Source organism: Tupaia chinensis, unplaced genomic scaffold, assembly GCF_000334495.1.
Source record: "Tupaia chinensis unplaced genomic scaffold, TupChi_1.0 Scaffold144255_1, whole genome shotgun sequence".
In the NCBI taxonomy this organism is placed as follows: Eukaryota; Metazoa; Chordata; class Mammalia; order Scandentia; family Tupaiidae; genus Tupaia; species Tupaia belangeri.
Genome location: NW_006204113.1, coordinates 4,970,096 through 4,995,243, shown reverse-complemented (window position 1 = coordinate 4,995,243; position 25,148 = coordinate 4,970,096). Strand labels below are relative to the sequence as shown.

Genomic DNA, 25,148 nt, shown 5'->3' with positions numbered 1-25,148 from the left:
AGGAATGAAAGGTCCAATGTAATAGGAAGGCAGCACTTAAATGGGTTTTTGAAACCCACTTAAAATTCAGAGGCCTTGCAGATATTAGCTGGACTCATATACTGGAAGTCTCCATGCTTTTATTTTTGAAATCATAGAGATATGATAATAAGTGCTACGTGGCCCACTGCCTGGTGAGAGCCCAAAGTAGTAGGCGTGGGGAGAGCAAGTCATCAGGCAGGCCTGGCAGCCACGCAGAACTGCCAGAGGGTCACGGGCTCTGGGGGTGTCAAGGTGAGTGAGGGGACACCATTTGGTTCAAGCTTCACATTTGCGATAGGTCTCAAAATTGGACTTTTAGACATTAGCTCCAGATGAAGCTGAATATAGTCATAGATATTTTATGGTAAAACTCCAAAGGAGATATTTGTCATATAACCTGAAATCACAAAATAGGCTTCTAACAAATGTAACCTTTTTATTTGTTTTTTAGTAGCACTAGGCATCAGATAAAATAGAAGTAGTTTGGATCTCCTGAGCATATTATGGTATTTGAGAGCAAAGCCTTGGAAGCTACCAAGTACTGAGTTCAAATCCTGGATTTTCAGTGTGCTGCCTATCCTGGGCAAAGCAGTAGCACAGCTTTTCCTCTGTGAGACACAACTTAGGATGTGCCCTGAGAAGTGTCTTCAGGATTAAATAAGATTATGCATGAAAAAGGCTGGGAACATTGTTGGATACATTTTCTAAAAATTCAGTAAACATCAACTATGTTTTTTTATTATAAAGGAAGAAGGATGAGTATGTAATTCCAAATCCCTCATATATTCCATTATTAACAGGTAATGTCCTGTTTTATTGTGGGAAATCAAAAGTCCATGCTATGACAGATCTTATAATAAAATCATAACCCAAATTTTATATCACTGTTTATGTTCTTTATGTGCTATGGGTGCTCTGAAAAGCTAGTACATCTGAGATGAAACAGTCAAGGAGGACTATAAGGAGGATGTAGGCCTCGAATCTAGCCTGGATGAAGAGCTGTGGTACATGAAAAGGGAATTCTTGAAAAGTGAAAAGAAAACTGTACATGGATTTTCATGTAAACAAAGCAACGCTGCCTGACTGCATGCTAATGGACTGGCTTTAATTGATCCTTGTTCCTTTTTTTTTTTTTTAGTTCATTTATTTCCTAAGAAAGAAAGAGGGAGAGAGGAATCGTCGACAGGTCCTTCACACCATGGTCTTCCCACCAGCCTTCCAGTCAGCCAGGATCACAGGTGTGTCTATAGGCATACTCAGCATGCTCGCCTACACCCAGGATGCAAACCTGTGGCCTTCACGCATGACTTCCAGCATCGCACAAGCAGCAGCCTTACTGTCCATCCCCAGTCCTTATTCTTGAACTTCTATTTTCTATCCTTTCCTTCAAAATACCCTCAATTGCAAAAACTAAAAAGACCAGACTGTATGAAGAACTCATTTGATTATCCCTATGGGACAATCAGAATGTGATTTCCTATGTAGTAACTACTCATGATTAACATTTATTTCTAAATGTAAAATGTCTTGCTAACATATTTCTAAAAGCTGGTGTGGTCACTGTTCCACTTCCAAAGACCCAAAGCCAAAGGCTCTGCTCTCCCACACTGTGAAAAGTGGAATCTGCTCAGTAACTTTGGAAATGCCTGGCCCTGTTTCTGCTTGTGCTATTTCTGGCACAGCCTTTAGAGGTAATAGTATCTCCTAAGTGGGGCCAGCCTCCAAGTCTTCTCACCGTGTAGATGTTAGGCCAATGATCTCCTATGGTGGGAAGGCTGCCTCAGACAGACTGGGTGATTTCTTTCATGCTAAGTCACAGTACACAAAGAAGCTACAAGTGTCAGACACTCCCTGGGAATCTAGGAAGCAGAACATAAGGCACACTCTTGCTCTCAGGATATTTCCAGATGACAGAGACAAGATGTTCATTAATGAATGTGCCTTGGGACACATACTGGGTAGAGGATGCTCAGAGAACTAGGGAATGTGAACAGAAACCAAGACAATCCAACACTCTTCGCTTTCTTTTCTTCTTAAGGGTGGTGTTTCCACCAAGAGGTATATAAGACTCAGGGAGGCAGCTTCTAACTTTCTCCATTCAGCAAAGCAAGCATCTCATCACAGCCAAAAATCTCACCATAAAATCCAGTTTGGGCTCTACCATACTGTTCCAAAGGTGTCATTTTCTTACCCATAAGAACAAAGTCTTAGCCATCTTTTTCTCTCCTGGGGCTGGCTTTATAAATCTTCAGTAAATGCCAATTAAGTGAAGTGAATTACATTAAAAACCCATACATTTTTGTTATGTTGAATTAAATGTTGACGTGATTAGGTTTTGCCTTTGAGATTACTAAATATTCAAACTTCCTAGATATCATGCCTCTTGCTATCTCAGAAGGGGGAAAAACTTTCTGTGATTCACTCAGTTTCATCCCTCTGGGTAATATACATATCGTCAGAAATTGGAAAAGCAAATTAAAACTGAACAAAAAGCAAATTCAGCTCTTCAGGTCTTCTGCTAGAGAAATACCCAGGAGCTGTTTATTTTAAATAATAGCATCAACTCTCAAATGCAAATAAGTGAAAACAAGCAGATTTCAGGTAACTGGAAAAGTGATTTAACTACCATAAGCCTTCGTTTCTTTGATTTAGGAGTGGAACTAACCTAGTTGTAGACCCAGCACAAAGCTATGGAGGTGACATTAGTGCAAATGTCTTACACAGCACTGGAAGCCTAGTAGGTCCTAGAACTGAACAAAATCAACAGTCACAAAAAGGTATCTTCCATCTACTGAGTTTATGGATCTAAAGTTTTTGCGAAACTTCTAATCTCCACAGGAGAATCCCACATTTTCTGCCTTCTAATGACACTGGCTATAATCTGGCAGTTATAGACATTTTCAAATCATAGTGACTTTGAATGTCGGAGGAGTCCTGACACTCTGTTCAGGGTCTCTTTGCACTCTATCTGCCAAACCAACTGGCCCTGAAATGATAATTATACAGTGATGAACATGACAATGACAATAATTACATTTCTAAATGCTCACTCTAAGTTGGCAGGTGCTCTAGGAACTGTATGCATGAACTTACTTAATTCCTGCAACAACCTAGTAATGAGTGACAATTATCTTCCCCATATTACAGATGAGGAAACCACAACACATTATGATTAAATAATTTGCATAAGTTCCACAGTCCCAGAAGTGACCCAGTTTTAAATCTGAACCCAGGTAATTGGACACCAGAACCTATGAGCTTAATCTTTATGAATTTGAATTATAGAAGAAAAAACAGGCTTAGATTTATTTAGATGAGAACCCATACTCTAATTCAGTCCTTATCATTAGCTGTCTTTGGGACCTTGGGTGAGATGTTATAGATTTCAATGTCTTTTGGAAATTGAAGCAACTTGACGAACTCTTACTTGTTCCAACTTCCCTTTTAAATTTTAAATCCTTTTATAAGAGACAGTTCTATGTCCTCAATATATAAAGTAGACTTTAGTATACCTGCTCAAGTTGAACAAGAAAGCAAGCGGTCTGCTATCCCATGAACAGGTCCCACTTCAGCCTCGTCTTGGCCTCTGTGATCTTAGACAGCTACTAGAGTGCTGAGTTACACAGTTGAAAATCATTGAACTAATCAAAGAGCCCAGGTCCTTTAGGAGCCAATAATCAATGTCTAGAGTCTAGAGTTTAGTCTGTAGACCTAATAGCTTCCCTTTGTGTCAAGCCCATTTGATTACTCATGTCTGTCTTGAATGATCTATTAAGAAGTATTAGTCTTTATCTTGATGTAACAAGGAATTGCAGTGATTGATTCAGAAGGATTGGTAAATGGCATAGGATAAGAAATGGTAGCATACATGCTATAGCTTTTGATTCCAGAAGTTCAGGAATGATGAGATGCTTAAAGACATTTTGCTCATGTTCAGGTTCACCTACTAAACTTGTGTACCTATGAGACACTCATCTACCCTGTGCCTGAGAACTGCTCATGAAGGGCAGCTTACTAATTCCCAAAGCAGCCCAGGCCATTTGCAGGTATTGGTAATTGTAACTTATTTTGTTCATTGGACTGAAATTTGCCTCTCGTCAATTTTACTATTCACCAAGGTATTTGGAAGCTAACTGATGAAAGAAAACAATAAATTAAAGAAATATATATATTTTTATTTCTAGTATTGGGTTATCAGAAAAGTCATGATGCATTTTTGCATAGAAAAGCATAGAAAATACATCGGCTTAGATTTATTTAGATGAGAACCCATACTCTAATTCAGTCCTTATCATTAGCTGTCTTTGGGACCTTGGGTGAGATGTTATAGATTTCAATGTCTTTTGGAAATTGAAGCAACTTGACGAACTCTTACTTGTTCCAACTTCCCTTTTAAATTTTAAATCCTTTTATAAGAGACAGTTCTATGTCCTCAATATATAAAGTAGACTTTAGTATACCTGCTCAAGTTGAACAAGAAAGCAAGCGGTCTGCTATCCCATGAACAGGTCCCACTTCAGCCTCGTCTTGGCCTCTGTGATCTTAGACAGCTACTAGAGTGCTGAGTTACACAGTTGAAAATCATTGAACTAATCAAAGAGCCCAGGTCCTTTAGGAGCCAATAATCAATGTCTAGAGTCTAGAGTTTAGTCTGTAGACCTAATAGCTTCCCTTTGTGTCAAGCCCATTTGATTACTCATGTCTGTCTTGAATGATCTATTAAGAAGTATTAGTCTTTATCTTGATGTAACAAGGAATTGCAGTGATTGATTCAGAAGGATTGGTAAATGGCATAGGATAAGAAATGGTAGCATACATGCTATAGCTTTTGATTCCAGAAGTTCAGGAATGATGAGATGCTTAAAGACATTTTGCTCATGTTCAGGTTCACCTACTAAACTTGTGTACCTATGAGACACTCATCTACCCTGTGCCTGAGAACTGCTCATGAAGGGCAGCTTACTAATTCCCAAAGCAGCCCAGGCCATTTGCAGGTATTGGTAATTGTAACTTATTTTGTTCATTGGACTGAAATTTGCCTCTCGTCAATTTTACTATTCACCAAGGTATTTGGAAGCTAACTGATGAAAGAAAACAATAAATTAAAGAAATATATATATTTTTATTTCTAGTATTGGGTTATCAGAAAAGTCATGATGCATTTTTGCATAGAAAAGCATAGAAAATACATCATGACTTTTCTGACAACTCAATATTTGCAAATAGGTAAAGTACTGGATGAGATAGCACAAATAAGCTAAGAAACTTGTCTAAGATCAAACAGCTCCTGAATGATACAGCTAATTCTCCAAGTTAATTCTTCAAGTTAAGGCTCCATTGTCACTTGATTATCCTTTTTTTTCTTTTTGTTTTTGGAGAGGTTTTTGTTATAGGGCGCATGCGCTTGCCAGAAAGACAGAGAGAGACAGAGAGACATAAGCGTATGAACATCCCCGGGTGGGGGATGGCCACCCGCAATCACTTCTCCTCCATTCTCCCCTCAGGATCTTGGGCACGCACGCGCACGTGCCCAGCATGAGTTTAAGCCGGGACTCAAACTATGGTCAACTACATGGTCATTACACTAACTGCTGGTCCCGATTATTCTTTTTTTGAAAAAAAGTTTCTTTCTTTCATGAGAGAGTGAGATAGGGCCCCTCAGAGGGTCTTGTCATGCCACAAACTTTTCCCTAGTTCTACAGCCAGCCAAAATCACAGCACACATGGCTGTAACCTACATGTTTAATTCAATCCAGAATCCAAACTCCTTGCCGCACCATGACTCCAGTGTCGAGCAGCAGTGCCTTACCACCTTCATCACCAAGTCCTCAACAGCGTCTTGAATGCAGGATGTGTGCGAACGCACATGCATGTTTGTGTGTCTATTTGTATGTCTGTAACTGAGTAACTGGATGTCAAAGAGAGAGAGAGAGAAAATGCCAACAAGACATTTAGAGAAAAAGGACTTCCAGTGAAGAATGGGAGAAAAAGCCATTTGAATCCTGCATTTCATTGCAAAAAACAGGATTCTTGATGGTTGTATGTTGGCTTTGCCCTATTTAAATCCTGCCAGGATAGGGCATAAATCAATGCTTTTAGCTGAATCTGGCAGTCTGACTCTGAAAGAGGTGGTTCAGGACTAGGCCAGAATGGAGATTCCTACACGTGAACAAAAAAGGGACCAGTGTACGCTGGGTTGGCTCCAGACTGCTGGAGCCAGGTTTAGAGAGAGGATTGTCAATGCCACACCACATTACTGAAAAGGCCATGTTCTGGCTGCTGCTCTGGTGACTCCTCCAGTCTAGAGCAACACTGTCCTACAGATACACAATGCCAACAACCGTATTAAAAAAATAATCTTTTAAATTTATTTTTTAGTTTTGCCATAGTGGACTCGTCAAAGAAGGGAAGAGTGAAAAATAATCCCCTGGGGGCATAGTCACATTGCAATCCCTTCTCCTCCATTCTCCTCTCAGGATTTCTGGCATGCACACACACACATGCTGGCATATTTTCAAGCCACTAGATGTGGTTGAACCTTGCAGTGGGCCATGTGGGATTCAACCCCCTCAACCTCCATGCTTCCTGGCTGGTCCAAAAGTAAAATTCATTTTAATATATTTTATTTCACTGAATATATTCCAAAATACAATAATGTCATCATTTCATCAATATAAAAATTATTAAGGAGCTATTTTTCATTATTTCATTCATAGTAAGCTCTGATGGCCTTCTGTGACTGTGGTAGTGAAGCAGAGCAGAGAATGGCATCAGGGATGAGGCCAGATATCACACTGCGCCCCTCTCTTCAGGGATTGCACCTTGAACCCTGGTGCACACTTTGCACCGTCTCAATTTGGATAGCACGTTTGAAGGGCTCAGCAACTACTTGTGACTAAATAGCTATTGTATTGGGCAACACAGCTCAAGCCTGACTGATTTCCCCACTCTTCCTTTCTGATATCTCCTGGGGGTAATCAAACTCACCACAAGAAGCTCAGCCACGGCCACTTTTCTGCAGTCTCCAGTAATTCCTCAGCAGTTGGGCAACCCTCATTTTGATTCCCATAGAGCTCTGTCCATGATACTTAAGTCAGAGTCTCCATGGTCTTCAGCACATTGCATTCCAATGATGACCTGTGTATTTAACTGCCTCTTCCATCAGCCTGTGGGTTGCTCAGTGTGGATTGCACCCCGTTCATCTGTAAACCCCTCACAGCTCAGCGGTGCAGTGCTGATCAAAGTGGGCTCCCTGGACCAGCAGCAGCACCTGAGAGCTGGTCAGAAATATGCAATGTGTGTTTTAACAAGCTCTCCAGACAGTGCGTGTGCTTGTGGACGGTTGAGAAGCTCAGATCCAGTGCAGTAATTCTCAATCTATGTACACTTTAGAATTTCCCGGGCAACTTTATAAAGGGCTAATGCTGGAGACATTTACCTAGAGATATTTCACTCATTCATTTGTGTATGCAATGTGTGTTTTAACAAGCTCTCCAGACAGTGCGTGTGCTTGTGGACGGTTGAGAAGCTCAGATCCAGTGCAGTAATTCTCAATCTATGTACACTTTAGAATTTCCCGGGCAACTTTATAAAGGGCTAATGCTGGAGACATTTACCTAGAGATATTTCACTCATTCATTTGTGATGTGTGTGTGTGTGAGTGAGTGTGTGTGTGTGTGTGTGTGTGTATGTGCATGTGTGCATGTATGTGCCCAAGACAACTATAATGCTTGGTTTGAAAACCACTTGTCTTTTACACCTAGAAGGTGTTCTAATGCAGTAGAGGAAACTTAGTAAATGAACAAAGAAGAAACACAAATTTCTTCATCAATATTTGCACGAATGACAGTATCCCTATCTTGCTCTGAGAACTACATACAGCAACATTTCATTGTAGCTCTGCAAGCATATCCGGATTTCATTCCCTGAATGAATGAATAAATCATTAATTCTGTTTCATTTTACAACAGAAAAAAGGAACCTAGGGAGATTTTGTTGCTTCCCTGCATCACACAGCCTCTCAGTGGAAAGACTGGAATGGGAATTTAAGTTCAACTCTCCCAGTCTGCTTGCCTATAAATATCCAAAAGATCACCCCTCCCTTCCCTCCTTGAAAAGATAAATGCAAAATGCAGCTCCCATAGAGACAGAGTAGGAAGGGTACCTATCCCCACACCTACACCCCACCGCAAATAGCCTAACTCTCCACAGGTCTTGGAAAGCCAGCTCCTTCTAGCACTCCTCTCAGGCCCAACAACTGCTTGGTGCATAGTGCAGGCAGGCTCAGCAAGCCCAGGTGATCAAGCAAAAACAGAACTGGACCCAGAGCTGGGGGTGCCGGAGAAACATCTGACCAAAGTGCAATCCCTGAGAGGCCAGTGCAGTGTGATGTCTGGCCTCACCACTGATGTCATTCTCTACTCTACGCCACTGCCACAGTCACAGTAGGCCATAAGACAGGCCAGCTGCCTTCTCCACCTATCAGCATCATTCCTGAACTTTGAGCCACGGTAGTCAGCGTGGGGGACTAGGGAAACAGAGTGTCTGCCCTGTGCTCCAGAGATGGAAGCTAAAATCTGAGAGAGCTGAATGGAGGCTGGCTTTTTAACTATCATCTACTATCTTAAACATAAAACATGTAAACAGAAGAAGCAGGTAGAAAGGAAACCGACAGGTACAATCCATATATAAGCTCACAGCAAGGGAAATTATAGTTTGATCATGAAGCTTTATCATTATCCACAGGCAAGAATGGCCTCAGATGGCTTGGTGTAAAGCATGGATTGTTGCTCAGAATCTATAAACTACCTTTATCAGCCCCATCTGCCTTTACTATTTCCCAGACATAACCTACAGCTTTGCACAGACCTCAAGAGCAGAAATAGGATTTCTGGGTTCTTAGATGTGTGCAACTTTATAAGAAACTGCCAGGGGCCAGCCCCACATGGAGCCCCAATCCCACATGGCTGACTATAGTTCAAGTCACAGCTCTGAGGGCTTGAAAAACATGCCAGGATCATAGATGTGCATGCTCAAAAATCTTGACAACTGGAGAAGCGAAGAAGAGATTGCAGTATGAACATATCCTGCTGGGGAGTGCTTTCTCTCTCTCTCTCTCTCTCTCTCTCTTTTCTTCTTTGCTCTCTCTTTGGCAAGTACACACACCCTCTGGTAATAAAAAAAGAAAAAGAGACTGCCAAAATGTTTTTCCAGAGTGATTGTACCGTCGCGTATCTTCATCAGCAAGTCTTGGTTACTTTGCAGCCTGACCAGCACTTGATATTGTCAATTTTACATATTCTAGTGATTTCAATAGGTATGTAGTGATATGTAAATGCAGTTTTAATTTGCATTTTTTAAATTTCTAATGATGTTGAACATCATTTCATGTTCTTATTTGACATCCTTGCATCTTCTTTGCTAAATGATCTGTTCAAACATTTGCTTATCAAAAAGGAAAAGAGAATGAGTAGTTATGCTATTGCTAAGTTTTAAGAATTCTTTATATGTCTGCCTCCTAGTTCTTTGTGAAATAAATAATTTTCAAATATTTTCTCCCAATGCTTTAATCATATCTTGTAAGAGTACAAGTTTTAGGGGCCAGCAGGTGCCATGGTGGTTGAGGCACTGGACTTCCCACATAGCCCTCTGCAGTTCAAGTCCCAAACCCGGTGGCTTGGTTTCTCACTTTCTCTCTCTCTTTCTTTTTCTCTCTCACTCAATCTGGTGAACTCATGTGAAAAAATAATAATGATAATAAATAAAATAAAATAAATAATTCTTTTTTTTTTAAAAAAAAAAGAGTAAAAGTTTTACATTTTGATGAAGCCCCCCCCCCCATCCCTTCTCCTCCATTCTCCTCTCGGGATCTTGGGCACGCATGCACACACGCCCAGCGTGAGTTTTAAGCCAACGGGTCTTTGACGCAAACTGCGGTTGACTATTTGGGAGTCCAGCGACATAGCCATTATGCTAACGACTGGTCCCCTCCCCCCTTTTTTTAGAGTTATTTTCCTACATGGCATGTGTGCTTGCCGGAGAGATAGAAAGTGAGAAATCACCCCCAAGGGGGGATGGCCATGCTACAATCCCTTGTCCTCCATTCTTCTCTCAGGATGTTGAGTATGCATGTATATGTGTCTGGTGTGAGTTTCAAGGATGCATATGTGTCTGGTGTGAGTTTTAAGGTACTGCAGTAAGCCACGTGGGAGTCTAGTAATGTAACCATTACTCCATATGCTGGTCCCAATGAAGCCCAATTTACCAGTTACTCATTTTGTCAATTTTGCTGTTAGTGTCATATCTAAAAACTTTTTTTATTTATTTATTTTATTTTTTTTAAGCTTTGCCACAGGGCTTGTATGCTTGCTAGAGAAAGACTGAAACGGTGAGAGGGAAAGTGAGAAATCACCACGAGAAGGGACCAGCAGTTGGCATAATGGCTATGTCACTGGACTCCCATGTAGTCAGCCGCGGTTCGAGTCCCAAACCCAGTGGCTTAAACTCATGCCAGGTGCATGTGCATGTATGCCCAAGATCCCAAGAGGAAGATGGAGTAGAAGGGATTGTGGCATGGCCATCCTCCCTGGGAGATGACTTCTCACTTTCTGTCTCTCTGTGTCTTTCTGGCAAGCATACACACCCTATAACAAAAACCTCTCAAAAAAAAAAAAAAGAACTCACCCCTGAGAGGGGATAGTCACACTCCAATTCTTCTCCTTTTTCCCCCTCTTGGGATTTTGGGCATGCACACAGTGTAATTTTCAATCCATTAAGTTCAGGACTAGAACCACGGTTGGCTATGTGTGAATCCAGCATTTAACCACCATGCCACTTGTTTGGCCCCATACCAAAAACTTTTTGTCCAACTCAAGGTCATGAAAATTTTTTTTTCCAATACTTTTTTTTTTTTTTTTTTTGAGAGGTTTTCGCTATAGGGCACGTGCGCTTGCCAGACAGACAGAGAGAGAGAGAGACATAGAGACAGAAAGCAAGAAATCACCCTCCAGGGGCGATGGCCACACCGCAATCCCTTCACCTCCATTCTCCTCTCCGGATCTTGGGTACACACGCACATGCGCCCGGCGTGAGTTTTAAGCCACTGGGTCCGGGATGCAAAGTGGGAGTCCAGCGACACAGCCATTACGCTAACTGTTGGTTCCCTCCAATGCTTTCTTCAAAAAAATTTTATAATTTTATGTTTTACATTTAGATCTAAGATTAATTTTGTGTTAAGCTTTGTATAAGTTGTGAAATCATAGGTGTAAGTTCAGTTTTCCCCAACAGGCTTTCCAATCTTTCCAACGTCATTGTTGAAAATGAAATCCTTTTTCCACTGAATTTGTTATATCCTGAAACCTTGCTCAACTGACTTGTTGTCCTAAGAGGTTTTCTTTTTTTTTTTTTCTTTTCGTAGATTTTCTGAGATCTCCTACATAAACATTCATGTTGCTAAAATCACAAGTTTTAGTTTTTCCTTTGCAAACTACATTAATTGTATTTCATTTTTCCTGCTTCATTATACTGGCTAAGGATTTCAACTTAACATTTACCAGGAATGGTTAGAATGAATATCCCTGCCTTATTTCTGTTCTTTAGGAAGACAGTATTAATATCTCATCACTACGTGTAATATAAATTATATGTCTTTTGCCTATGTCCTTCATCAGAATTTCCTTTCTATTCCTAGTTTATTGAGAGATTTTTGTTTTACATTTTCTTCCCTATCACTACCTATAGGAATTTTAGCTAATTTGCATTTTAACTATTGCTTCAAAAAAAAAAAAAAGAATGAAAATGTATGTTGTACCTTTCTGTCATAATCAAGGGATGGAGATGTGTGTGTATGTGTAAGTGCATGTATGTACATGCGAGTGCATGAGTGAGAAAGCTTTCTCTATATACCACAAAGGAAAGGCATTGTGCGTTTCATTAGAGCACGTAAAGTAAAACATCTGCAGATTAATGCAATATTGTTATGAAGACGTTCTAAATAAAGCTGAGATTAAAGCCAATTTGCTAAATTGAAAGAAAATTCCTTTAACTACTGAAACACTGACTTTAAAATAATGAGAAAATGGAATAGAACTAATATACACTATGCTTTCACCTAAGCACAGCATGTGACATTTATTTCTGTGATATTTCTGCCAACTATTTTTCAGTTCTTGAATTCTGACAATCGGCCAGAAACAGTTTTATGTAGTTTGCATTTTTTATCTCACAAAACTTCACAGCAGTCCTGTACTACAGGCCTTACCCCAAAGGCCCTTGGATCAAAATTCACAAATTCTCAGAAAATAAGTTTAAGTTTAATGTAAGAAACTACTTTAAAAAAAAAAAAGGGTAGGGGCTGCCCAGTAGTTAAAAATGGTATGTCTTAAGCCTGACTTCATGGCACCTGAGGATGTTAGAAGTTTTGGAGATGGGATTCTTATACTATACCTAGTAGGTATACTAGGCCAGATGGTCCTACATTTCCTCTGAGTCCAAAATACTTACAGTCACCACAGATAAGATACAGCAGTGGGACTTTAAAAAGTTCATTAAAATGAAATTGAAATATAAGTTTATTTTGGTGCAAAACAAAAAATGAAATCAGTGCACTGGTCTTTCATAACGTAAAGTTTTCCTGAAGTTTTTGAAGACTTCTTGTATATGGCTTACAAAGATTGACATGAGAAGCAATGCCAAGGCAGAGGCTGTCTTAAAAACTAGCCAGTGGGTCATTTCTTGAGACAGGCTATCTACTCTCCTTCTGCTGTCCTGCAACACCCCTCCAACCCCTACAGCTCACTCTGCTCCCCATTTCTTTCTCAGCAGCAAAAGTCATATGACATCATTTTTTTAAATAATTATTTTATTTTTATTTATTCATTCTTTTTTTTTTTTTTAATTTGACCAGAGAGAGACAGAGGTTGAGAGGGAGGAAGTGAGAAAGCAAGCCACCAGATTCAGGACTTGAACCCTGGTTGGCCATGTGGGAGTGTCCAGAGCCTTAATCGCCATGCCATCTGCTGGTCCTATATATGACATCATTTTAAATCAAGTCTCAACCACACTCATGATCAGTGATTCAAGTATGTGCCTTTATCTTTTTAAATTCCAAATAGTACTTCTGTTATAAAACAAACAAACAAAAAGAATGTGAGCCACTCCTGTCTATCTCAGATACTTAATACTTTTTTTTTTTTCCCCAGGTTTTTGTCATAGGGCAAGTGAACTCGCAAGAGAATAACAGAGAGGGAAAATGAGAGATCGCCCCCCTCCCGGGGGAGAATGGCGACACCACAGTCCCTTCTTATCTAGTCTCCATTTGGGATTTTGGGCGTGCATACATACATGCCAGACATGTCACTATGTCCAGAACTTGAACTGTGGTCGGCCAGCCCCTTAACTACCATGCCACCTGCTGGCTCTCTTTATTGCTTTTTTAGATGCAAAAGGGTGAGCGCACATGAGAGAGAGGGAGAGAGAGAGAGAGACAGTGTGCACCTCCAATGGGGCCTGGTCATGCTGCAATCATTTTTCTTCCAGTTCTCCAATTCATCAGGACCCTGGACATGTACATGACCAGCCTTCAAGGCAGGGACTCAAACCCTGATTAGTAACGTGGGACCTAGCCTCTTCACAGTTCCTAACTACTGTGCTACAGGACCAGCCTGACTTACTAGTTTTCAAGACCAAATAACATTAGAAAGAAAGCAAGCAAGACAGAAAGAGTAAAGTACCCAGCCAATTACCAGACATATAATAACAAAGGTGTTCACCTTCCTACTCTTAAAGATAAAAACAAAGCCAATGAAACACTTCCTAACATGCGTGTTTCTGGCACGCATCTGTGGTTGGCCTCAAATAGCAGATTTCTCATGGAGAAAGCACATGCAGTTTTACTGAATATATCCTGAATGATACCCACCACCAGGTCGAAAGAGAATCTCCTTGCATTTACACATTTTATAGTTTCTATGCCACTCCTCTTCTATTTAGTCAGCCCTCTCAAGATCACAGAGGAAGTTAGAGCCTAGAGAGGTTGGCAGATTTCTGGTGTCAGGAAGGTGGCAGAGGCTAGGGTCCTACCTGGCCCTACCTATCTTCAGGTGCTTGTTTTCCTGCATGCCTAAGTCCCCATTATTAGGTTATGTGGGTCTATTTTCAACCTGGAACACACCAGCTATAATTTCATACAATTTTATTTAAGCTGATTTTATTATTCCTGAGTAGAGGAGACTTTAAGTATAATCAACTCTGGAAAGAGAGTAAAATGTCTCAATTGGTACAAAATTATGTTTTATCAGGCAGATCCTATGTAAGGTAAACACAACCACACAGAGTACAAAGGGGGGCATATCTATGTTTGAAATCTTGGGATCCTACTGCTAGAAAAGAGCCCCTTGTTTTCAGGGGTAATATAGACCTTGCTCACCACTGCATCCCCAGGGTCTAGAATGATGCCTGGCACATGGTAAGCGATCCCCAAATAGCTGTTAAACGAATGAATAAACAGTTTGCAAAAAAATTGTCCAGTTGATTTTTCTGGTAAGTTTGACCATATGAAACGTTCATTTTTTCAAGCAGGCAGCTTCTGCACTTCGCCACGTGAATGCAAAAAACCGTGATGAACTGTGGACATCCCTATTCGAATTACACTGAAGATGCAAAAGAAATTACGAACAGGAGTCTCAAAATTCATCACATTAACTCACATCCCCAGAAAATTCATTCCTGAGGGTTTATTTCAATGAAATGTCTCTCTTGGGACTGGAGGTCTCTCCCCAAGTCTGGGAAATAAGGATGGATATGGCAATAATGGAGCTCAAGGCTTTTCATCTTCCCATGCCATTAAAATGCAAATTGGGGGAGGAGGGAGACCTGCAGGCAGATATCCCTAGGCCTCTCCTGGCCATGGCAGCACTCACATCCATCGGCTGTCCGCACCTCCATGTGCACCAGGTCCGCCTCCTTATCCAATCCAGCCACCGACCTGGGGAAGGAAGGGAGAGACAGAGGCTCAGTGAGGGCATGGACAGCAGACAGCAAAGTAGGAAGTACTCAGGGCTGACTGATACCGGAAATCCGTTTCCTCAGACAGGACTGCCCTTCAATGTGGGAACCAACAGAATATGTCCACAGTAGAAACTGTCACCTGTCATAGTCATTACACAGGAATACAAGCGAGGTACAGTGAGTCGAAGGTGTGCCGCCCCTTCCCCAAACACACACTCATTCACACATACAGAACACAGTCCCTCATAAAGCAGGTCTAAATCTCTGCCCTTGGCAATCTCTCTCATCTTGCAGCTTCCGAGAGGTTCTCTTCTTCACAAGTCCTTCCTCTACATCTTCTGTCGGGTCGTGACTCTTGATTACTCCCACCACTTCCTCCCCTCTGCTCTGCCCTCTCACTTGGAGAAGCTTTTCTTTGCCTCTTTGTGCACTCTGAGGAGATAGTTTCTCTTCACTTCTGACTGCTTCAAGGCACTCCTGTCCTCTTAAGTTTGAGCCTATCCTTGCCTCCTGCCTAGCAAACAACATATTTGTTTGTTTGGCAACACACTTTCAAAATCTGGTCTCACAGGACAAAATTCTCCTAATGACCTGGGCGGGAAATGTTAAAGTCAATAGCTACCAGAGGGAAGGCTGAGAATCCCTAGGAATGAGCTGTCTACACATAAAGCCCAGCAAGTATCTTGTGAATGAGGTTTCCAGGCCGAAGTAAGACTCAGAAAGTCACCTGAAAGATCCAACACACACACTAAAATATTCATGTGCCAACAAGTACATAATCCACTCTTTTTCGGGCAAGCTTCCACTCATATCGCTCTTCTTTAAAATAAGATTTGTTTTCCAGTTTTCCACTCTTCAATGAGTAAGCAGCAGCAAGTTAGAAAAACAGAACTTAAACTGGTAAGGGTCAATGACTGATACCTGAAAAACAAGAGAAATAGAAATTCTGTGAAAAACAGACCTAAGAACTCAAAAGCTAGGGACCAGCATATGGTGTAATGGTTACATTATTGGATTCCCACATAGCCCACTGCAGTTCAAGTCCCAGACCCGGCGGCTTCAAACTCACGGTGGGTGTGTGTTGCGAACATGCCCAAAATCCCAAGAGGAGAGTGGAGGAGAAGGGTCATCCCCCTTGGGGGGTGATTTCTCGCTTACTGTCTCTGTGTCTCTCCAGTGAACGCAGGTGCCCTATAGCAAAAATTTCTCTTAAAAAAAAAAAAAAAAAAGAACTCAAAAGCTAATCTTCCCCACCATAAATCTCTACATTTCTCAATAGCCCTGGGGGCATTTTATTATAGCACAGTTCAGTGTCTGACATCTGTGCTATGGGGCTAAAGACATTTAAAAAAATGAAGCAGGGCTAATGGTATCCACTCTACTCTGTTAAGAAACTAGAACGGCAAATATTTTTTAAAACCTGAAGTCATTTTTGTTTGTTAAAATAATGGTTATTTCTAGAAAGGTCAAACGTCAATGATTTAAAAAGTCAATCTATATAAAACACTTTATTTCCCCAAAGAAGCTAAATAAATAAGGTTTTACCCTAATAGGCTGTCCTTCTCCCTGTGATCACTGATAGACTGTCATTTCATTTTTCTTCACCTCACTTGATTCTAACAGCTAACTCCTATGGTAAGGAGAGTAGGTATCTCTAGTCATATTTGACTGAAGGAGGGAACTAAGGCATGGGAAAACGGGTATTTGTCTAAGATCACATAGGGGAACTTAAAGTAGAGAGATGTCTGATTTTCAAGTCTGGGGTGGCTCCAATGTCCTTCTCCAGCCATCTCTATGTTCCATTTCTTCTCCAGCTAGCTTACCCCTCATCATGGGCGCCATCGGTCCCTTCTTCCTTGGCTCACTGAAAAGCCTGTCTCTCCTCATAGCATCTTTATCTCAGTGGTTCTCGAATTTGACTGCTCATGAGAGTCATATCACTGGGGAGCTTGGAAATGCACAGATGTCTGAGTCTCCATTCTCCAAACCAATAAGTCAAAATTTTGGAAGGGCAAAGACATCTGTATTTTCCTAAAGTTTCTTGGTGCTTCTCATATACAGCCAAGTTTGAGAACCATTGCTTTGCATCTTTCAGTCACATCACTTACCTAATTGCTAATTCATTTCTCTGTCTTCTCTACTTGGATATAAACTTAAAAGTATGAGAATCCTAGGCTACCCTCGTGGCCTAGTACTTCAAGGAGCCAGATCCCACGTGGGAACCGTGACTTGAATCCCAGCTCCATCAGTTTGAAAACATGTTGAGCATGTGTGTGTGCATGACACAAATCCCAGTAGGATGGAGAACTGGAAAAGAAAGAATTGTGGCATGATCACACCCCACTGGGAGGTGCTTTTCTCCCTCTCCTCTTTCTATTTCTCCATCTACCTCGCTGGTGAGTGCATGCACCCCTCTGACAATTAAAAAAAAAAATCAGAATCCTGTCTTATTTGTTTTTGAATTCTGCCACCTATGTGCCTGGTGCATATTAGATGCTAATTATGTGTTTATTAACTTAACAAACAGCCCAATCTATGTGTTATGATGCCAAAATTTGAATGTGACACTCACTTGAGGCCATACACACACGGCAATGAGGATACCAGATAAAATTATATTAATACCTTCTCTTCTCTGCAGCATCCCCATTTCTTTTTGTTTGTTTGTTTTCTTTTTCTTTTTCTTTTTCTTTTTTGGAGAGGTTTTCGCTATAGGGCGCGTGCACTCGCCAGCCAGACAGAGAGAGACATAGAGACAGAAAGCGAGAAATCACCTCCCAGGGGGGATGGTCACGCTGCAATCCCTTCTCCTCCATTCTCCTCTTGGGGTCTTGGGCACACACGCACACGTGCCCAGCGTGAGTTCTAAGCCACCGGGTCCGGGACACGAACCGCGGTTGACTACGTGGGAGTCCAGCAACATAGCCATTACTCTAACTACTGGTTCCCTCCATTTCTTTAATAAGTTGGTACTGTAAGGATTAGAGGTTTCTCAAAGGTTATTCTTCCATACCCTCACCACAGTCATTGGCAGGCTAGTGTGGACAGAACTGGAGCCATAATGGTCAAGCCTGATTGGGGTCAACAGATGTTGTACTCTATAAGCAAAGAAAGATAAGTCCTTGCCTCGTAGGAGCTTAAAACAAGACACTATTTGGTAATGTAAACACAGAAACTCTTTCCTCATGCAGGCATGCTTCTTCCCTTCCATGTATTTAAAATCATACATATCTTTTAAAGTAGAACACAAGAATCTAGTCCTCCTGGGAGCCTACTCTGGTCACTCCAGCTCACATCAATCTCTCTCCTTTATCTTTCTAGAGAACTCAGAGTCTGGATCCTACATCCTCCTACACTCATTATTAAATGGTTTCTTCAGAGGTGTTCTTTGATCACCAGAGAGGATACTTGTGATTTTGATCAACTTAATGCCATTTCCTTGTCCCTCCTTTATGGAACTGTCCAACTTGTTCAAGCCGTGCGATGTAACTAGGCTGAGTGATTGCAGTAGCCTATCTCTCTGAATGCACAGGATGGCATAAGATCCAGTATGATCAAGAGAAATCTTGGCTATGGTGATCAGAAGATGCCAGAGCAACTTTGAAGACTTGGGATTTCTGTAGCTGCCACTGATTAGAAAAACTTGTCTTTCCTCTCTGTTCACCAGAAGAAATGTTCCTGGCACTGTTGACACCTTGAGTAGGATAATTCTTTCTTGTGGGGGTTGTCTTATGCTTTGCAGAGTATGTACCAGCATCTTTGGATTCTGCGAGATGCAATAGTACCCCTGCAGCCATAACACCTAAAAATGTCCCTTGACATTGCTAAATAACTGTGAGGAGGAAAAAGCACTTTTAGTTGAGGAATACTGCCATAGCTGAAAACTGAACCCCACGTTTCTTGAAAAAAGGCAGCAAAGTAAGCACCAGAGACTGCACTTCCTCACCTCGTACAAACACCCTGCGAAGTCCACGAACTACTGGCATTTCAGGCCACAAGTTGTGTTCACATAATATGTACTGACGCAGACCAACACAAAACATAAACTAGTCATCAGTGTTGCCTTTATTTGGTTTTGCTCTATTCCTGGTTTTAATTGACTATAAAACAAAATTTTATAAAACGAGATAGTGTTAAGATACCAAGATCAGGTATGAATTTATGAAAATTCTTATGAATAATTAAAAATCCCTCAATCACAAATTCTACCACAGGAATTTTCTAATACCCATAATTGGGATAAAACTGATCCTTCCAGTAGACCCTTTTTTTTTTTTTTTGCTTGTTTTTTTTTAGGAGAGATTTTTTGCTATAGGGTGCCTGCACTCGCCAGAGAGACAGAGAGAGAGAAAGAGATAGAAAGTGAGAAATCACTCCCCAGGGGGGATGGCCACACCACAATGCCTTTTCCATTCTCCTCTCAGGATTTTGGGCACATACACACAAACACATACTTGGCCTGTGTTTGAAGTCTTTGGGTCCAGGACTTGAACCATGGTCAACTACGTGGGAGTCCAGCCACATAACCATTATGCCATCTGCTAATAATCCCTTTGGTGTTTTTCAACATAAGAATGAGTGAAGTCAGAGAGCAGTGCAGCAGTAAAACGTGATGCTGTGAGATGGACCCCCATGGAAGCTCTGGTTTGTTTCTAGAGACCTCCCTGAGTGCACCAAGCACAGTGTACTTACAACTCGAGCTGACTGAGACTGGGGGTGAATGCAACACTGAGACCCTGTTGGAGGTATTTGTGTCTCTCTCATAAATGAATGCACAATGGAGTAGGATCAGGCCTTTTGTGTACACTCTCCACATTTTGCACATTTGTGCCAACAACGATTTTTAGATGTTACATTTATAAACTGGGAAGATCATAATACCTGCCTTATAGCATAAAGAGGATTAAATAAGCTAGGCAGTAAACACTTAGAACAGTACTGGACATAGAAAGCATCTTTCTTCTTCTTCCTCTTTTAAAGTTTGCTACAGGGTGTGTGCATTCACCAGAGACTAACAAATAGAGGGAGAAGGAAAATGAGAACGCACTCCCCGAGGGATGGCCATGCTACAAGACTTTCTCCTCCATTTTCCTCTCAGGGTTTTGGATGCACACACACACATACATACACATGCACACACACATACACACACACACACACACACACTCACACATGCACACACACACACCCCTACATGCCCAGTGTATTTTTCAAGCTACTGGGTCCAGAACCAGGACAGCAGAGTTGGCTATGTGAGATCCAGTCTTAACCATCACACTACTGGCTGGCCCTTATAGAAAAGCATTCTTTACATTCTAGCTATTATTATTTTTTTATTTAAAGGGTAGGATAAACTAATCAGTCTTTCTGCCTGCCATCTTCCTTCCTTCATACCTCAGTTCTACCTTTGCTGCAGGTCTAATGATGATAGCATTGCTCTAAGCACTAGGTATAAAGAACCCCCGCTATTGAGAAGTTTAGTGTAGGTAACTTCTTCCTCTCCAGACTGATGGTACATCACAGGTCCAGAGAAACAACTCTTGAAATGGGCTTATATAACACCCCATTTTCCTTCCCAGTGTAGAAATCATTGTACTGGGCTGCAATGACCGTTTTTCTACCTATTAAACCTGATCCTTTACCTTACAGGCTTCTACTGGATAGTGTATCCATTTAGTAAACCACAGTACTTGGCACATGGTAGGTCATCAGTGAATGAATGACTCCATCCAGTCAGAGAAACTTCACAAGGCCCTGCCATAAGCATGCTAGTGTCTCAAAAACAAACTATTCCTATGTCCAAAAGAGATCTCACTTTCCTTCCTGTGCGCCAAGCAATGTTTACCTCATAGATTGCTCATCTGCACTAAAAAACAAACAAAAATCAATGCAGACCTGAATAATAGATGAGGTAGTTTCTTCCTGGGAATATTTATTGTCACCAATTTGATAATAGTCAATAAGCCTTGAAACAGCATTAGAATCATACAAAATTCTGAGAAGGGTAATGATCATTTTCTAAAACTGGGAGTCCTTCTGAGTTCTGAGCAAAGACCAAGGACACAAGGAACAAAAGGAAATAGGGATCCCTAGCCAAACCTCCAGGGAAGAAACTGAAATCTGCTCCCAGAACCATATACTCACAGATGTTACTGTGGGAAGTGCAGATGTTACTGATAGAAGTACCTGAAAAAGGTCAGATGGCTTCCAACTATTTTTAGCCACTGAACCCTCTGTGCAAACACAGTCTCCAAGTCCCAGAATATAAAATAGGTCAAACAGGAACTTCTCGGGAACAATAACAGCTCACCCAGACATGTCAGGTTCCGAGAGAGTTGGACGCAGCAACCTTTGAGATAGCACAATCTCGTCCAACTCCTTCATTTCATAGATCAGAAAACTGAGCCTTCGCAACTGCCCAAAGACAGTCAGTTTGTGTCCATGACCCTAGAATCCATCCGGAACTTCAGTCCAGGCCTCTTCATAACACACTTGGCTGTCCTAAGTGAGTGGCAAGGCCAAGCTCTGTGCATTTTTTTCTCCTCATGGATATGAATATCAGGGCAAAAATTTCCTTAGAAGTAAGAAAGGTGGACATTGAGGTATGCATCTTGAGGGAAAATACCAGTAAGATCAAGCATAAATGCTTTATGAACTGATTTCTAAACTAATAGTTTGAATTGTCTTATTCCTTTTCACATTCCTAACAGAGTATGGTCTGTATCCATGTGGCTTCTGCCTGCCTCATTGCCTCTCTTCACGTACACACAGAACTCAGTCATTGGAACCCCCACAACGGTGACTTTATCAAATTCAAAAGCCCCACTCTGGGATACCATGAAGTTCAGTTTCACTTAACTCCTTTCATACAATCTAAAGTCTCAACACATGAATTCGGGGGAAGATTTAATCATTGTCTACTAAGACCAGATTCTAAAACAAACCTTCGGGGGACAAACTATTATAAAAACATAACATTAATATTAGTTTTAATTTAACAAGCAATAATTGCACACATTTTGGGGGTACAATGTGGTGTTTTAATATATGGATACAATGTGAAATGATTAAATTATGCTAATTATATTCATCACCTCACTTATTTTTTTGTACTGAGACACTTGAAGTTAATTTTCTTTGTTATTTTAGAATATATAATATATTATTATTGCCTACAGTCACCTTGCTATAGTTCAATGTCTCTTTCCAATTCTCTTCTTTTATGTCTTTGTTTAAGCTGTCTCTCCACCTGGAATATGTGTTCTGGTCTGCCCTGCATATTTGGCCCAGGTTGATAACAACTTTCCATGAAAATCCTCACTCTGGTTGAATATTAAAATTCCTTAAGAAATTTTCTAAAATAGTAGATATCACTTATAGGTCCTATTCTAGAAATTCTGGTTTAATCGGTCTGGAGCAAATCGTCTTCTCATTCTGATTTTAATTTTAGTGGCAGCCAAGCCTGCTGGCTGACTTAGAGCACTGATGCTGGACTCCACTCTCTGAATGATTCAGGAAGTCTGGATGGCACTCAAGACTTTGCATCCTTAGGATGCAAATGATATCAGATCAGAATGCACACTTTGAGAACCACTAGTGTGGAGCATAGTCCAGCAATCAGTAGCTTTTAGATGTTCCAAGGTGAGAAGATTTAAGAGTCATGTAGAGTCATGCCCTAACCAACCCTGGGCTATAAGAGCCTCTCCTTTCCACGTATCAGTGATGCAGGTAGGAGGGTAAACGCTGCACCCTCATCTATGCATGAGAAACAATACCACCTTTTTCATTTTTTTATGAGAACTAAATAAAGTAAATGTATATGAAATATTTCGAAGAGAGGCATGTGCTAACACTTTCTATTATGTAATGCTTACCATGTTCTCACATTATCGTAAATACAACTAATATTTGCTGAACACCTCTAAGGTGCCCAGAATTTTACTATTGATTGCAATATTTCTCACTTAATCATTTAAAAAATCTTTGAGATCAGGAGTATGATTTTTTTCCTTTTTTTTTTTTCAGATATGGAAATTGAGATTTTGAGGTGCCGGAGTGCCTAACCAGGGATACAGAGTAAGGAAGAAATGGGCCTGGGTTCAAACAGAGTTTGTCTTACTCCACCCTCAGTTATTGGTACACCTGTGTTTTTTGTTTTCCATCTCAATTACACTCCCCTATAAAACAGGCTCTAAATCTGATAAATTGTTTTTCACTAGTGCCTACCACCACACCTTGCTCTGCGTTTATTAAATATCTGTTGAGTAGATGAATAAATAGACAAATGAGAACAATAATCATAATCTCAACAGTATGTTTAGGATAAATGTTGAAAATAATTCCATAATATTGGTGAAACAGATTTCATTCATTTAATTAATCTCCAGGCAATTAAGTGAATAAAGTCTTCATTTTATATTATGATGCTGCTATTTTCACCATTTATCCTCAAAGCAATATTGGATCTGTCAAACACAGTCATCTGTGATTTGCTTGAGAAATCTGATCATCCTGTGAAAATGCTGGGGCAGCAAAAACTCAGGGATCTCATCCAGCTCAAAAGAACATGACTGCTCTAGTGGGCATTTGGGAGCTATCCTCCCAAATCACAAGTGCTCCCTCTGTCTCTTGACTGCTTGCTAACCCTAAAGCAAGCTCCCACAACCCCCTCTGTACTATGTGGGCCTGCCCCTTGTCCACAGCAGAGTAGATAAGGGCTGGACCTCTCAACTCAAGCTGAGCCAAGTTTGTCCCTGACCTGGGACTGGTTTGAGAGATTGAAACACAAGACTTGGAGTGACTTGTCTTGGATATCTCATACTGGTCTGCAAGGTGGAAGAGAGAAGCAGAGATCAGAGACAAAGAAAGAGCACTCTATGGGATTCTGAGGTAAGGTCCTTCCTGAGGTCTAACTATATTTCTCCTCTTGGAGCCTAATATTCCTCTCTCTCTTTCATTAAATGAGCTCAACATGGTCATTATTTCATGGAGAGCTGTTACCAGTACGTGTCTAAGAAGTTGCTTAGCCTATGCAAGGCCTTCTCATGACACCTGGATAGTGACTGTCTTTTCTGTGTCCTTTCTGCATCGGGTTGTTCCAGGAAACTAAAAGATTCATTGGCTAGGTCAATATTATCTATAAAAAGACATTAGTTCATACTGGGTCATATGTATAACCTATTTCCTACCAAAGAAGCAGTTAAAAGAAAAAAAAAAAAGGCCACAGTAGTGTATGCTGATTGACACTGCTGCTCAGTGGAGGCCACATGGGAGGTCCAGGTTCAATTCCTGACTCACCCTGAAAAGCCAGGCACGATGATACATGCCTGTGCTCCTCTACTGACAATATCTCTGGAGGCTGAAGCAAGAGGCCTGCATTCTCATGCCCAGTGTGAGCACTGTGGTGGAACTTCAAGAACTGAGTATAGTGGCATATACCTGTGGTCCCAGACACTAGAGATGCTGAGACAGGAGGATCAAGACATAATGAGGCTCTCTCTAACACACACACACAAAAAGAACAACAAAATTCATCACACACACACACACACAAACATACACATGTGCATGTACACACACAAGGAAAAAAAGGAAAAAAGGAACCATGTGGTCTAATTTAATCTAATGAACCCTGGATGGTTGAAACTACATCCAGCAGTCTCATGAAATATTCTCAGGGCAAACCACACATACATCAAGAGGTCATTCCTAACAGTAAGGAGGTTCAATTCAACCGAAGAATCTTAGTGAACTGCAACATCTGAATGAAATCTTACACCATTTATATGTTCACAGTAGGACTTGGAAGCTGAGTTTTGGTCACTGGGATTTTGTAATAGAAAAATGCATGAAAATTTGATTGTCTCAAAGACAATTTAATACCTGCTGTACTAGGAAAAAGACTATCAATCCCTTGACAGATACTTACTGAACACCTACTAGGTGTGAGTAGTCAGAGGGGTGCTAGAAGCCTACCACAGGGCTCATTTGTTTACTGTGTATGTGTGGGCTGCAGTCTGTCATAGCTCCAGTAAAGAGTTAATATGTTTCCAGACAAGACTTGTATTACATGACCGAGTCTAAAAATGACAACTATTGCTTGCAAAAGATTTATTGCTTTT

General features: G+C 40.9%; 1 protein-coding gene across 1 annotated transcript in view; it reads right to left on the bottom strand.

The window, feature by feature from the left end:
* SORCS3 (sortilin related VPS10 domain containing receptor 3) overlaps positions 1 to 25,148 on the bottom strand; it is a 589,937-nt gene that overhangs the window by 187,790 nt on the left and 376,999 nt on the right. The window contains exon 9 of the mRNA XM_006166440.1: positions 14,940 to 15,004. Within this exon, the coding sequence (XP_006166502.1) occupies positions 14,940 to 15,004 (65 nt within the window). The remainder of the gene's footprint in view (positions 1 to 14,939; positions 15,005 to 25,148) is intronic.